The sequence below is a fragment of the Mustela nigripes genome, chromosome 1 (genome assembly GCF_022355385.1).
Source record: "Mustela nigripes isolate SB6536 chromosome 1, MUSNIG.SB6536, whole genome shotgun sequence".
NCBI lineage: Eukaryota > Metazoa > Chordata > Mammalia > Carnivora > Mustelidae > Mustela > Mustela nigripes.
In genome coordinates this window covers 116,171,583-116,187,530 of record NC_081557.1, presented here as the reverse complement: position 1 = coordinate 116,187,530, position 15,948 = coordinate 116,171,583, and the positions used below count along the sequence as shown (strand labels likewise).

The window sequence follows — 15,948 nt, the reverse complement described above, 5'->3', positions numbered from 1 at the left end:
TGGCTTAGTTGATTAGGTGTCTGCCTTTGACTCGGGTCATGATCCCAGTAGGATCAAGTCCACCCGGGGCTCCTTGCTCAGTGGGGCTCCTTGCTCAGTGGGACGCCTGCTCCTTCCTCCATCTGCCACTCCCCCTGCTTGTGCTCCCTCTCTCTCTCTCTAGATAAATAAATAAAATCTTAAATAAATAAATAAAACTTTTTTTTTTAATAAAATCCATTTTGGTCAATTGTCTTCTTCCAGATGACAAAGCTTCCCTTTATGCTATGGAGCCAATTCATTATAGGACTGGCACCATCATGATTTATATGTTATATAAGTTTATAAGTTATATGACAAAAATGTCATAGAATTATTGCCATGTGAAAGAGGAGGAACTACACCATAACTAAGAATCCAGATAATTCTACAAGTTGAACAGTGTAGAGTTTGCATAATGGAGTTAAAATGTATACAGATTAAGCAATCAAACTAAACTAAGTAGTAATAATTTGAAGCTTAAGCTTATTTTGGAATGTAAAAAAAAAAAAAAAAAAAAAAAAAAATTTAATCAAGCAAATGACAAACCACTGGCCCTGAACAGCTCAGCTATAATTCCAAGTGTGGTCTTCCTTATATAGCACTAACCTCCCTTTGTATTACGGACACTCAGTAGCCATACTCCTGCATCTAGAATAGGGATTCCCAACTTGGAGTCCTTAGATGGGCTTCAGGCATTTAATGTATATTTTAAAAATGTGTATGTGCATTATTCTGGAAAGAAGTTCTTTACTTTTCATCAGCTTAAGATCTTCACTAAAACCACATACAATGTTCTTTTTCCTTATGATAAAAGCTTTCAGATGTCTCAAAATCTTAAACTTCTTAAGTATCTTCTTTAGGCCTAATATCAGTACATCCTTCAACTCTTCTTTATCTAACAGGGATTCTATACCCTTCAACAATTTTATGAGGTCCTGATTTCCTTTATCCAGATAAATTCTAGTTTGTCAATATACCCCACAAAATGTGACATCCATAATCTGACACTTTTGTAGTGAATTATGTGACCAATAGTGAGCTACTGCCTTCTGTTTTTTTTTCTGGAAACTATGTTAGTATAGACTAATACTAATGTTCATGATTTCCTTTGTCTATGAGACACCACATGCATACTCTCACTCTGCTGAGAGCTCTAGTCCTGATTAGTAACATGCTTTGTGATGTAGCGATCTCTCTGTACCATTCTTTTAAAATTATATTTGGGGCACCTGGGTGGCTCAATCATTAAGAGTCTGCCTTCGCCTTGGGTCATGATCCTGGGGTCCTGGGATCAAGCCCTGCATCCAGCTCTCTGCTCGGTGGGAAGCCTGTTTCTCTCTCTCTCTCACTCCCTCTGCTTATGTTCCCTCTCTCACTGTGTCTCTCTGTCAAATAAAATCTTAAAAAAAACACTATATTAAAATTTTGTAAAAATATGTATACCATATAGTAAACAAATGTAGTTATTTAGTCAATCTCATATTGTGTTTTCTTTTGTAGTTCATCAGTTACATAACAAGATAAGAATTTGGATGGTTGCAGCTTGGTTATTGAAGAAAATTATAATCTGATCTCATGCCTTTTCCTATTTCATACCCCTTGACCCGTCACTTTGATAGCCCTTCTGAAGTAATCTTCCTTTCCAGAGAAATCCCAGGCTTGAAAACTGATACCTCCTTTTCTCATAAAGCCAACAGAGTTGGCTTATGTCAAGCTATGTCCCTCATTTTCAGGATTGGGTTTAAAGCTGTTTGTGTTCTTGCTTACACCTCTGTATATGATTGATTTTGGAGACTTCGAGTTAGGTGAGAGATTAAATTTTTAAAACTTGTATTCCTTAAAAATGAAAATTATCAACAACATATTTTTAGGATGCTTACATGAGGCAAATACCAATGCTATTTTGTAACTAAGGAGCATCAAATGATATTAAAAGACATATATCATGATTAGGGAATTATGTACTATTTAATGGATCATTTAGGTTTTTTAATATTTTGTATAATTCTAAAAATTGATTATAATTAGTTTTGCATCTCTTAAGTATTGACTTATAGGTAAGCATAAATAAAGAACTTATTAAATAATTAGTTGACATTCCTTGTGGTTTGACTAGCTTAGATTCAAATTAAGCACTGCAAATACTTCTGAAATTTTGTTATTCTCTCAAATGGAGGAATTTTGGAAAAAATCAAAAGACAGTTTTTACTAAGTAGATGAATTAAAACATACAGTCAACTCTCGATTATTCAAACTAATGGAGGAAAGGATGGAACAAGCATTACTCTTTCTTTAGTTCCTACCCCCTCAGACAATTGCTGAGAGCCTTATTCCAGACAAATTCTTTGGCTTTCCATCTTGACCATGTTGTATTTCCTAGCCTTGTATCCAGGATGCAGTCTGAAATACTGCTTACATTTGAGTTGACCAGAAAGTTTCATGTTTTCACATTCTGTTCTTCTTAGACACATTTTTTAATCCAGTGCTTTAGCACTGCTTTTGTGCTATTAAAATTCACATGAGAAACTGATAACATTGTCATTAGGATATTTTCCTCATGGCTCATAAAATTAGTTTTATATTAAAAAATCTTATCTTTGAATTACAATTTACCGATAATTATAACCTTTCAAAGGCATTACCTCATGGTACCAAACTGCTTTTTAATTTTTTAATACAAAAATTTTATGACACTTTTTTATCTGAAGAGTGTGTCATAAAAATTCTCCCAACTTTTTTAATTCTTAATGGTTGCAATATTTCTGAATACTATATGTGTTTGTAAAAGGGAAGAAATGCTGAAGGAATTTATGTGTGAAAACACTACGTTGCGTGTATATAATACATCATTTTCTCTACTAATTAACTGCACACAGTGTGCTATTATCCAGACATAAGTATTCATGGGAACGCATGTATCTGGATAACTACGAGTTGAAATAAACACACCTGCCTTTTATTTCAATAACTGCACATTCAAATCCACATAAGGTATTTATTTGAATGTGACCTCCATATACATGAGAAAACATTGGTTTCATTGTTCAATTTTTTTGTTGATGTTTTGTTGTTGTTGATTTAAATCTGGAAATAGGTACAAACTGTGGATAATGCTTCTCTGGAAAACTTTGCATGCAGGGAAAAGGAAATTCAAAGATAAATCCTATTATAAAACATTGCAATTGTTTTGTCTTATATTTTGCCTCACTATATGTTGAAGCTAAATTCTTGTGTAACGTAGCAATGCTACACGTTAAAGCCAAAGTGTGTACAGACAATAAACCCACCTGGAACTGTGCCTACTTTAAGCCAAATAATTTAATTATCCTTCTTTACAGAATAAAATTATTGATCTTTGATTAGGAGAATCATTTTTTCTCAAGCTTTTTCCTTGAATAGTGTATTAGAATATGTCTAAGAAATCTTGTTTTCTATTAGGCAGTGGAAGTGTTTGTTTCAAGGCTTATTTTAAAGTCTGCATAGTAGTTTCCCCTGGCCCCCAACCACCATCACCATATAAGCCATATTTCTGTATACTTAGTTTTAACTGACATGAGCCAGAAAATTGAATTAGGGTGACTTTAGGAGTCTTAACTTTGAATTTCCTACTTTTCATTGCATGTAAACTCTCAACTACATGTAATATTTTCAGCTCAAGTTCTAGCTTGTATTTTGCATGTTAAAGCTATAAAAAGTCTATTTATGCTGGAAAGAATTTATGGCTATTGTTCCGCTATCACCTAATTGATAAAATTTATAAATAAAGACTGACTTTATTTATGTAGACTTGTCTTTCTGCCTTAGGGAGTGAACTACTTTATGTCCAAGGGTATCCTAGATGATTCACCAAAGGAAATAGCAAAGTTTATCTTCTGTACAAGAACACTAAATTGGAAAAAACTGAGAATCTATCTTGATGAAAGGTAAAAAGAAAAAAAATTTTTGAGTTTTCATCAGAAATGAGTTAGATAATGCTTTTAATGAGTTAAGCTTTACTTTTAAAACTATACCATATAGCGGTCATCTAGTTGAAAAATTTTTCTCACAGCTATTTATAACTGCCATTGTAGTCTGAAAGCAGACAAACAGTATGTAAACAAAGTATGGCTGTGTTCTAATAAAATTTTATTTACAAAAATAGGTAGTGGGCCATATTTGGCTCACTAGCTATAATTTGTCTATCCCTGCCATAAACAATTGGTAGAAATTAAAGATTATGATCATATAATCATGGTTGAGCTCAGCAAGAATTGAAGCGTAAACAAAGGATGACTATATATTAGATTGTCATTGATAAAAAAAAAGTGTACATATATACAAATATTTATACACACATGTATTATTTATACACACATGTACACACATACACTTACAAAAATATTTATATAATTGTAAATAACCCAAATGTATATAAGTAGAATTGTTACCTCCATAAGATGAGGTACTGATGAATCATTAAAAAGAATGACTTAGATCTGTGTGTAAAGATATAGAAAGCTGTTCATAATATACCGGATGAAATGAGAAAAGCAAATACTAGAAAAATATATACTATATGTTGACATTTTTTAAAGTCTACATAAATAGTTGTTAACTCTGGTGGTGTGGATTGCTGTGAAAAGTGAAAACTGTTATTATTTTCATAGTTAAAAAATATAAAGAATTCTGTTGCTGTTTGAATTTAGCCAAAATACACACACACACACACACACGAAAAGAAGCCGCCCCTTTTAATATTGCAAAAATTTTTTCTTCATTTTGTAATTAGAATTACTAGTTTCACCTTACTTTGTTATAACCTATTCGCAGAAAATTTAAAAATTATTTAATGTCTCAAATAATCAGAGTTGGATTTTTTAATTTTAAGGATTATATATACTTTGTAGGATTAGCTGATCTGAGAATCAATAATAAAGTATTTTCATCCAAAAATATAACTTATGAGTCCTTATCATTTTTTTAGTAGAGAACTGTTGACTAAAGCTATATCTTTTTCTTTTTCCACTAGGAGAGATGTCTTGGATGACCTTGTAACGTTGCATAATTTTAGAAATCAGTTTTTGCCTAATGCACTGAGAGAATTTTTTCGTCATATCCATGCCCCTGAAGAGCGTGGGGAGTATCTTGAAACTCTCATAACAAAGTTCTCACATAGATTCTGTGCTTGTAACCCCGATTTAATGCGAGAACTTGGCCTTAGTCCTGGTAAGAATATGTATAGTGAATTCCTTCCATTCCCCTTCCCACCTGTAGGTAAAAATAGTAGTATATGAGACTTTTTTTTTCTCACCATGGGGAAACATGCTTTCAGTCATTACAAGTATTTCTTTTACTACTTGTAGCAATGAGTAATTCTATAGACTACAACATTTATGTGAGTTTAGAATAGTTTGTCATGGCTGTCATTTATATGTAGTAAACACACTGTTTTAGGAAGAAAGATTTAGCTATAGATGCATTAATATTATTCTTGATTGAGAATTGGGTATTACTAATTTAAGTAAAAACTTGAGAAATTATTTTTAAAGCTTTTCATAGTTTATATATTACATAGGTTAACACCTATAATTTTTCTACTAAAATTTATTTTTAATACAACTAATTTTCATAATGTGTGAATGAGTATATATCTACGTATGTGCAATATAACCTGAGTACCCTGTGTATTTTTTTCATTTGATAGAGCTTCACTTTTCTCTTCATCTCAAAAATTTTATTGTGCTTATTAAGTGGAGATTACAAAAACATTTACCCATCATATGAAATTGGTTGAAAATGTTTTTATAAAACATAATATTTAACTTTGCTTTATTAAGACTGCAGGATTCTGAAATAAAAACCCCATAATACTAGCAAGTAGTTGTCACAAATAATAATACAAGTATCTTGAGGTTTGTTACTATTTTGATAGTAAACATCAGATACTGCCTTGTGTAGATATAAAGACATTTTGTTGTTGTTGTTGCATACTGCTCAGGTTTAACAATCTTGTCCCTAAAAATTTACTTTTGAAATTAATACATAAATTCCATGGACGTTAAAAATACATATCTCAAAGGTGGATATTAATTTAACAATCTTATAAATTGTTTACATTTTATTTTGAAGGACTGTTAATGCATGTCTTTGTCATTAAATATTTTCCAGTTAGATTTTTATAAAAACATTCTATGTAAATAAATATGTGGGTTTTTTTTTTAATAGGAAGTACTTTTTTAACTACTATACTTGTAACAGTAAAAAAGTACAAATGTATTTTATGGGTCATTGAATGGGAGTATCACATTTGTAAGCAAAGATGAAAATAAAGCCAATTCTGAAATTTTAAAATTTGGAATGAGCTTTTATTATAAATTCCCAAACTATTCTAAAATGCTTTGGGAGTTGAAGGAAATAGTCATTAATTGGTGGTCAGTTAGGATGATCAACTATCCCTGTTTGTCTGGAATTGAAGAATTTCCCATGACACAGGATTTTCAACGCTACAATTGGAAAAGGCCCAGACAAACTGAGATGAGTTAGCCATTCTATGTTTAGTTATGAGCCAATCTCAATTTATTTATATTATGAAAAATTTTGCATTAGGTAATTCCTTTGGGACCACATTTTTCAAACCACCTAATAATTTGAGGTGTTTCTTTTTAATTCCAGATGCTGTCTATGTACTGTGCTACTCTTTGATTCTACTTTCCATTGACCTCACTAGCCCTCATGTGAAGAATAAAATGTCAAAAAGAGAATTTATTCGAAATACCCGTCGTGCTGCTCAAAACATTAGTGAAGATTTTGTAGGGCACCTTTATGACAACATCTACCTTATTGGCCATGTGGCTGCATAAAAGCACAATTGCTAGGACTTCAACTATTAACTTCAAACTAAAGTTACCCAAGGACTTATTTAGCAGATATGGGGGTTACATTAGTGCTGATCATTCTAGCCTCTGTATACAATCAAGCTCGAGAGTACATCTTTTTTTTTTCCCTTTTACTATTTTCTTTTTTAGTAATTTCCTTGGGGAACTAAAGAATTTTGCAGAATTTTTCTTAATTTTGCTTATCATGTTTTGCACAAAGCAGAGCCATTGCCTGACACAGCTGTTTAAGAATGTTCAACTGACATTATACTCTAAAAGATGGTATATTTGTGCATTAGATTGCTTGAAAAACTACTCATTTTCATTCTTTTTTAAAATACCATGTAATGTGTACATATTTAACTGAAGAGATTTATAATCATAATTATTTTATTGTAAAGATTTTAACTAAAGCCCTTCCTTTTTCTCTCAAACTGAGTTCTGAAATTTATTTGATTCTGATATGAGCTTATTACTGTCTTCATAAAAGTTGAATCTGAGTTGGATAAAGACAAATACCAGTTTCTCTTTCCTTTGAACTTTATAAGAATATAGATTTATTACTAGTAATAAGCAAAACAGGCACTTATTTTTATAATATAAATTCATCACTCGACTTTCCATTTTTAAAAGTTCTGAGTTAGTCATTTCTCAGTAAGTCCTTTAAACTATTTGAGATAGCAAAATATGTTGAAATATAGGATTCCCATACATAGGAACAGAATGCTATTAAAACTTATATCTCTTGTAATTATTCAAAATTTGCCATTCTCTTAACTTGATAATTTCTGTTTACAATCAGTTGAGAAAGGGGTATTGTGAGTCAGTCATCCAATAATATTTACCAAGGACCTTCTGTGTACTAAACTCTGTGCTAGGTAGCAGCAATACCTAGACATGGGCCTTGCCTTCATCGATGTTACATGATTGATAAGGAAAAATACTGCTTCTTGGAGAGCATATGTATGAAGCATAGCTTAATTAACAATTATTTAATTATGAAACACTTAGCATTGAAATGATAAAGAAGAATATATTTATATGGTAAGTCAAAAGTTTCCTGGAAATATTGCTAAGTGAAAAGCATCAGCTTTGAAATGAGACACTATGTGATGATGAGTAGAGCTGCTAGTTTAGGGGGTGGAACTTGGAAGATTAGAAACTTTTTACTGAATATGTACAGTCCAAGCTTCTTTCCATATCTGGTCCTAAGTAAATAGTGGTTGATATTATTACAACTGCAAGTGATGTCCTATAGAATTTTCAATGGCAAGACATAAGGTAGTCAAACAATTCTGGACGTCAAGGGGACTTTTAGAACGGAAGTAAACAAGTTTTCAGATCTTGAGGAAAATACCTAAATTTTCACATGTGCATAATATTGAATTCCATAACAAGATACTTCTTTGTAATTTTTAACTTCAAAATTAATTTATTGGAAAGTTTCAGAAGACCAACAATAATAATAACATTTTATCATTTCCATTTTCCCATTAATCTCCTTTTCTTTCTCTCTCCCCCGCCCCATCCCTATCTCTCCCTTACCATTTGGTTCTTTCTACCTCTGTTTTAATTTTACTCTCTTTTCTTTCCTTCTTTATAGTTTTTTGTATCCTCCATTTCACAGTTTTCCCCTTTGTCGTGTTTTATTTTCTCCACCCTGACCTGATTACAAACGTAGATGGGCAGTATTCTTTTTTTAACATTTTCTCACGAAAATTTTCAAACATATAAAAGTTAAGATATATTTTACAGAGAATGTATATATAACCACTATGTAGGTTCTACAGTTAAAATATTACTGCATTCACTTTAGCACGTATTTATCCATCCCTCTATCCACCAATCCACCTATCTTACTGTTTAAATACAGGTAATACAAGTTTCGGACATCACAGTACTCTTTCTTCCTATAGAATTCAACTTGTATATTGTTAGCTAAAGATCTACTTTTTTAAAAAAAGTTTTTTATAGGTAAAATTTGCATTCCATGAAATACATAAATGTGAAGTGTACTAATCCATGAATCTTAATAAATGCAGACACTTGAATAAACCAAGCCCGTATCAAGATATACAACTTGACACAACCTATTTACAGTTAATATTTGTACCACTTCACATAAAATATAGAAACCTCGTAATCGTACAGGGTGTTTACCCACTTCTTCCATTTGTTATCTTAGAGTTGTTCTATGAATTGCAGATAGCATACAGTACAGACTCCACACCATAATAATTTACTTTGAGTAGTCGTGTACACTTTAAACAAGGGGAAAAAAACCTTATTTATATTGACCCACATTGTCATTTCCAACACTTTTTTCCTTTTGAAAATCCAAGTTTCCTTGTAACATCATTCATGTCCTCCTGAAAAATATCACCACCTATATGACTGTTCAGGTATGCTGGCAATGAATTATCCTAGTTTCCTTATACATGAAAATGTCTTTACTTTGTTTTCCTTTATGAAGAGTGCTTTGCTGCATATGTAATTCTGTATTGACAGTTTATTCCCACCCCCCTTTCATACTTTAAAGATAGTCCTCCACTGTCTTCTGGCCTCCATTGTTTCCGGTAAGAAGTCAGTATATTGAAATTGTTTTCTCCCTTTGTGTATAAAAAAAAAAAAAAACTACTTCCCTCTGAAAGTGAAAATTTTGTCATATATTTCTCAATCTCATTTTTCTTTCCTCCCCTTTTACATATGTGCTAGAACTTTTGATATCATCTCATAGATTTTTTTTCATCTTTTTTTCCTCTTCAGTTGGATTATATCTGTTGATCACTGTTCTAGGTCACTGACTTTTCTGTAATCCCTTTTAAGCTCATTCAGTGAACTTTTTTTAACTACTATACTTCTTAATTCTAGAAATTCCTTCACGTTTTTATAATTTATATGTCTGTGCTGCTGCGATTTCCTATCTTCATTTACTGCAAGCACATTTTCCCTTACAACCTTGAACATAGTTAAATAGCTGCTTTAAATCTTTATCTGCTCATTTCATCTTCTTCAATTGCCTCTTCTTTTGAGAATAGACTATATTTTCCTGTTTCTTCATATGTTAGTAATTTAGACTTTGTCCTAGACACGGCTAATAAAATATGTAGAAATCTATGTTATAATACATTTCTCCAAAGACTCTTTTTTTAAAGCTGGAAGTTAACTGGCAGAACTCAGTTGCAAGCTCTTGCTCCCCTGAAGTACTTCAAATGTCCGTTCCCTTCTTTAACCTGGAATCTTTTGTGTGTGTCCACAGTTTAGAGAGAAGCCAGAGTGTGTGGCACAGTTCATACACAGAAATTAGGGAGCTCACTCTTCTTTTCTTTCCATTATTTCTATTTCTATTTCTTCCTTTTCTTGCAGCTACTGTTGCCCCAAACTCTGCCCCAGGGTTCTTCGAGTCTGTAAAACTAAAGGCTCCAATGATTCAGCCGGAGGGCTGCCTTCAGGCAAAAACTATAAAATGGGAAATTCATCTCCTATCTTCTTCTTCCAAGTACTCTCTTCAGTGTCAGCCTGAAAAAAAAAATATTACTGATCAGCCTTTATTGGGTTGCTTTCCATTTCTATACTTTGTCCAGAGTTTGTGGTTTTATCTCTTCAAGGGCTTGTCTGAAAGAGCCATCGGTTGAAGTAGACCCCTCCTGAATTGGGCAGTATTCTTTTTACTACTTTCTATACTTACTGAATAGGGATTTATTCCTGGCATCTTAAAAACTAGGTGAGTATAAGTTTACATGTTTATTTTTAAAAACCCCATCATAATAAACATTTACTGAATGCTTAACTTAGTTCAGTATTTTCCGGTGAGGTCCCACTGGCTTTTGGAGAAGGATGTTCATTATGGGAGACCGCTCCCTACAGCAGAGAACATCAACATGCCTGGATTTTGCCTGCTAGATGCCAGTAGCATCCCTCAGTTATTGTGACATACAAATAATGTCCCCACATGTTTCCAAGTGCCTAAAGTTTGGAACTAGTGGACCTTCCTTCTGATATAACAAACTTATCTTTCTAAAACACAAGCTCCTTTTGACACTTCTGTTTCAAGTACTCAATTTCTACAAAATTTCAAGTACTCCTTTCTACAAAATTAAGCCTCCTCAGCATGGCATAAAGGGTTGTATGATCTGGGGGCACGAGGGTGGCTCAGTTGGTTGAGCATCTGACTCTTGATTTTGGCTCAGGTTGTGATCTCAGAGTCCTGGAATTGAGCCAAGAGTCAGGCTCCCTGCTCAGCAGGGAGCTTGCTTCTCCTGTCCCTCTGCCCCTCCCTACCCATCCACACACACATCACTCTCTCTCTGAAATAAATAAATCTTTAAAAACAAACAAAAAAGGCTATACAATCTGGCCTCGGCTTATCTTTCTTTCAAGCCTTGTCTCCAACATTCCTCAAATGTGATGTGATCTGATCTTTGTCTTTTACAAGCTGGTCTTTCTGTGATGTCTTGCTCTCCCTTCTGTATCTAAAGTTCCCCTACTCATCATCCAAGATCCACCTCAAATATAGCTTATTCAGCAAAGCTTTCAAAGACTGGCTTTCTATTATAAGGGCTAAATTAGGTAAGTGGCAGAGGACTTAGGAGGAATGAATAAAAAATAAAAACTGAAAATTGATGGTGTTTAGTGATTTTGAAGGAACCAAGTTTGATAAAAGGGTCTAGTTTTCCTACTATCAAAGGTAGCTACTAAGAGAAGCAACCAGTGGAGTGATATGGAGCAGATGTGATCCCCAGTTATTTTGAATTTGAAAGTAACAATGGAATTTTGGTTGCAGCTAGAGAATAAGGCTAGGAAAAAAATCAGGGCTGGATAATGTAAGTTTGGAGGTCTTACTGGTATTTAAAAGGTATTTTGTTAAGTGAAGCACTGGAGAAAGCTCCTCTAGAAGGTTTGTTGAGTAAAAAGAAATGTTTGGGAAACACAACATTTTAGGTTTTGGTAGAGAAAATGAGGGTTTGTGAAGACTATAGAAGGACCAGAGAAGAATGGTGGCCTGAGAGCTAGGGAAGCCGAGTTTCAAGAAGGATGCTGAGTTTGCATTTGGTGCTGCTCAACCAAGTAGTTTTTTTTTCCCATCTACACTCAAGCTTCTTTTGTCTACCTTTTCCACTTAAGGCTGAGTTCTTTCATTACAGTAGTGCTAATGGCTTTTATATTGTCTCTGACCAAATATTCTCTTACCCAACACGTAATCTGAGCTCTGCTGAAACCCACAAGAATACTTATGGTCCTCCGCAACTCAGGCCTGTCTACACCTTCCCTTCCCACTAAGGGCTGTGCTGTTTCAAGGCCAGAACATACCATACCAACTGCTGCTAGTGCATTTTTCCTATGCATGATTACCAGTTCTGTTTTCTAATATACAGGTTAATTTGTGGGGTTTTTTTGGGTTTTGTTGTTTGTTTGTTTTTGTTTTTGTTTTTTTTAAGAAAAGAAGGCAAAGAAAAAAGTGCTCAAAAACTTTTGAGTTCTCCAGATTTATCATTAGGGTTTTTCCCAAGTACATTTTTTAAAACTAATACTCTCTAATCTCAATGAACCCTGCATTTTCATTCTTCCATTATATTTGCTTTTTTTTTTTTTTTTTAATAATTGTAACCGCTCCCTCACATTTACCTGTTAAAATGTTATTTGCCCTTCAAAGTCCTCTTAGATTCTTTACTCTCCAGGGTAACTGTTCCAGTTCTTTCAGGTGGAAATTTTATTCTTTTATCTGCCTCAGTACCTAGCATAGACCTTGGACAACTGAATTATTTTAGATCTGGTTTAGTTTGTACATAAGCACATAGGGAGGGAGATGGTTTTACTATGTCCACTTTTTAAAAATATATTTGGAGCTTTTAGTTGTACACAACTTATAAATTGGAACATATTAGAGTTAACTTCTTAAAAATATTTAAAAACTCATTCAACCTCTATTTTATTCTTGATATAAATTCATCTCTAGAGAACTTCTGATCTTAAATATTTGGATGAATCACTACTTTAGGACTGTCTTTTTTTTAATTTCAAGAGTTTAAGCCATTGATCTTTTTACTTCTCTAAATTGATCTTTTACATTTTTTACAGTATGATTAATATGGTGCTTGATGACAGTAAGCGTATTCAGAAGTCTTAACATTTAAGATAACAACTTGTTTATTGTAATTTGAGTCTGTTTTCCTCTGTTTAAAGTGAACTCCTTACATGTCATACTGTTAACTTCCTAGTTCTTTTTTAAGCATTCATAACTGAATATGTCTATTGTGAGAAGCCATCCTAAGGAAATAATTCAAAATAAGCAAAAGGCAAAAGGCAAGACTTACATCATTAGTTCTGCAATTGTTTTTAATTTAAGGGGAAAAAAAAAAAAACAACAACAACTGGAATGCCCAAAACTTGGGGCTGTTCAAGGAAATAACTAGCAGATATTTGAGAACATGCTATGTATGAGACACTATGCTAGGCACTGGTCAAGTAGACCAAAATACATCCTCATCATATATAATCCTGAAGCTATGATGTTTATAAATAATGTAGAAAGCAGTTACAAATCATGATGAATACCAAAAGGATATGAAATTATGCATATATGTATGTATGTGTATGTGTGCACACCTCACATTACAATTACTATGTAAAATGCCACAAAAATTTGATTGGAAAACAGACACTAGAGTAAAATATACCAAGATATGGATAATGATCTCATTTCCTCTTTCAAATATTATTAAGGATCATATATTTTCAATAGAACTAAATAAATTCCCTGAACTATTCAGAAAATAAAGATAAATGGTGTCCCCAAATTAACCAATATAGTTTCCCCCAGAATGTTTCCCTGTATTTTTATTCAAAATGTGTTTTATTTTTAAAAGACACTTGGTTGATCTGTTAAATGATTTCTGGACAAATGTTTTGTTTTCAAGCTTCAAAAAGTGGATTGTTTTATATTATTTTTGTCTCATCGAATTAAAGGCCAACAAGAGAAAGATACCAAATCTTTACTGAGGAAATTTTCATTTGTTTAAAAAAAAAAAATGGCTTTCTTCTTGGTGCGGTTGGACAGGAAGGTTGGATTTAATTTAAAATGATTAATGAGATTTTGTCAGGCTCCTTGATTTTACCACCACTGCAGTTCGTCAGTGCAACAACCCGGGGAGCCCGGACGCCACTCTGTCGCCCAAAACCACTCTCCAGGGAGAAAATTAACTGGCAGAAGTAGTGCCAGGTACACGTCAATGGCCTTGTCTCCTGGGTATCGACAGTTTAAAAGTCTGAATCAGAAATATGTAAGTTTTGGAGATACACATACCTAAAATAATGTTTTCACTCATAAATATTTCAGTAGGGGAAAAAAAAATTTAAGTTGTTGATGCTTTCCAAAGGAAACTGTAAAGCCCAGCTCTTCACTAATGTCTCTCCTCCCCAATTTATTTGAAAAATTAAAATAAACGAGGATTCAATGATCTCAGGATATTTTCTGCTTTTCTTTCTTTCTTTTTTTTTTTTTTTAAGAATTATGGTGAAGCATTCTTAGAAAGCGAAATCATTTTTCACTTTTGAAAACACGTCTTAGCCTTCAGCATGACCCAGTTTTATTATCAAGTTTTTAAATTAACCTGAAAGGTTGTGATCTGACTTAACACTCCCTTTTATGCTTATTTGTGTACTTAAGTTTAAAACTAATCAATATGTTTAGCTAAAGCCAAATTACTGCATGTGGTTAGTTATGGATGGTTAAAGCAATACATATTTTTGATTTGGTGTTAAACTGCAAAAGAAAGCAATACCAGTGTTGATGATCTTCTCTAAAAGCCTGTCTGAAAGAGGTCAGGCAAAAGGAATTTCTTCCAACAAAATCGTAGTGAAGGTTTGAGGATCTGATAGACATTTGAAGTTTACCTTTGTAGAAGTTTAACATAATGAATATTTGCCCATTTTTATCCAAACAAAACATGAACAAATAATGCTTTCATGTTAAAAGTTTCAGAGGAGTCCTGTCTTCTTTTTTTTTTTTAAAGATTTATTTATTTGTCAGAGAGAGAGCGAGCAAGAGCGAGCATAGGCAGACACAGTGGAAGGCAGAGTCAGAGGGAGAAGCAGGCTCCCTGCGGAGCACGGAGCCCGGTGTGGGACTCAATCCCAGGACGCTGGGATCATGACCTGAGCCAAAGGCAGCTGCTTAACCAACTGAGCCACCCAGGCGTCCCAGGAGTCCTGTCTTCTAACGATGAATGTATGCAACCAGAGGAGACAGACCCTCTATCAGCGCCAGACTGCCAAGGAATCTGCTTGCACTTCTGCTGGAGGCAGCCTGAGAAAAGCACAGAGGGGTGGAAACTTCTAGAAATGTTGATCAAGGCCACTGCTCTTACTGAGAAGACAATAAAAGGACCAAAACAGAGTAGCTCTGGCTATATACCAGCACATTGTCACCCATCACATTGCCTCATAGTGAGTGGCTGTTAGGGCAAATGTCATTTTCAATTCTGAAGCCATCGGATCGTTTATTGTATCTCTAAAACACTCAAAAATTATATGCACTGTTTTTAATAAGTATCAATTTTAGTGTTGCAATCTAGCTGCTTCATTGTGTGTGTTTTCCCCCCATAAGTGGATTGCAGTATCCAATGTAGGTAATCATGTTTATGAAGGGATTCAGTTATTTTATTTTACTTTGGAGATACTGGTTTTTATTGCATAACTCAAATATACATATTTTCTCCTTCCCTTAGTTAATCTTGGGACAAAGAAAATAGTGCATAGTATTTTCCGAAATGCCACCCAAAAAACATTATGGGCCTTGTCAATAATAAGCCAGAGAAATGAAAAACCCTTGAGTGAGGCCAAGCTCAGATTAGATGAGGAGAAATCAGTGCTCTTGTAACAGCACTGAGTAGCATTTATCATCATGATGAGTTGGTTGGTTCTGGGTTCTCAGCCTCAAAATCTGATTTTATCAACAGACCTCAAGCAGTGTATTTTTCATAGCATTGATTTTTAAATCTAGAACTGAAGGAAATGTTACAAAGACAACTTACTGAGCGTGATCAGTACATTTTTTCTCTTTACCAGCCTCCAG

At 33.6% G+C, this 15,948-nt stretch overlaps 1 protein-coding gene across 2 annotated transcripts in view; it reads left to right on the top strand.

The window, feature by feature from the left end:
• FBXO8 (F-box protein 8) overlaps positions 1–14,340 on the top strand; it is a 56,382-nt gene extending 42,042 nt beyond the window's left edge. For both annotated transcript variants that reach the window (XM_059372128.1, XM_059372124.1), the window contains 3 exons: positions 3,826–3,944; positions 5,030–5,226; positions 6,673–14,340. In XM_059372128.1, the coding sequence (XP_059228111.1) occupies positions 3,826–3,944; positions 5,030–5,226; positions 6,673–6,860 (504 nt within the window). In that variant the 3' untranslated portion in view covers positions 6,861–14,340. The remainder of the gene's footprint in view (positions 1–3,825; positions 3,945–5,029; positions 5,227–6,672) is intronic.
• Positions 14,341–15,948: the final 1,608 nt, after the last annotated feature.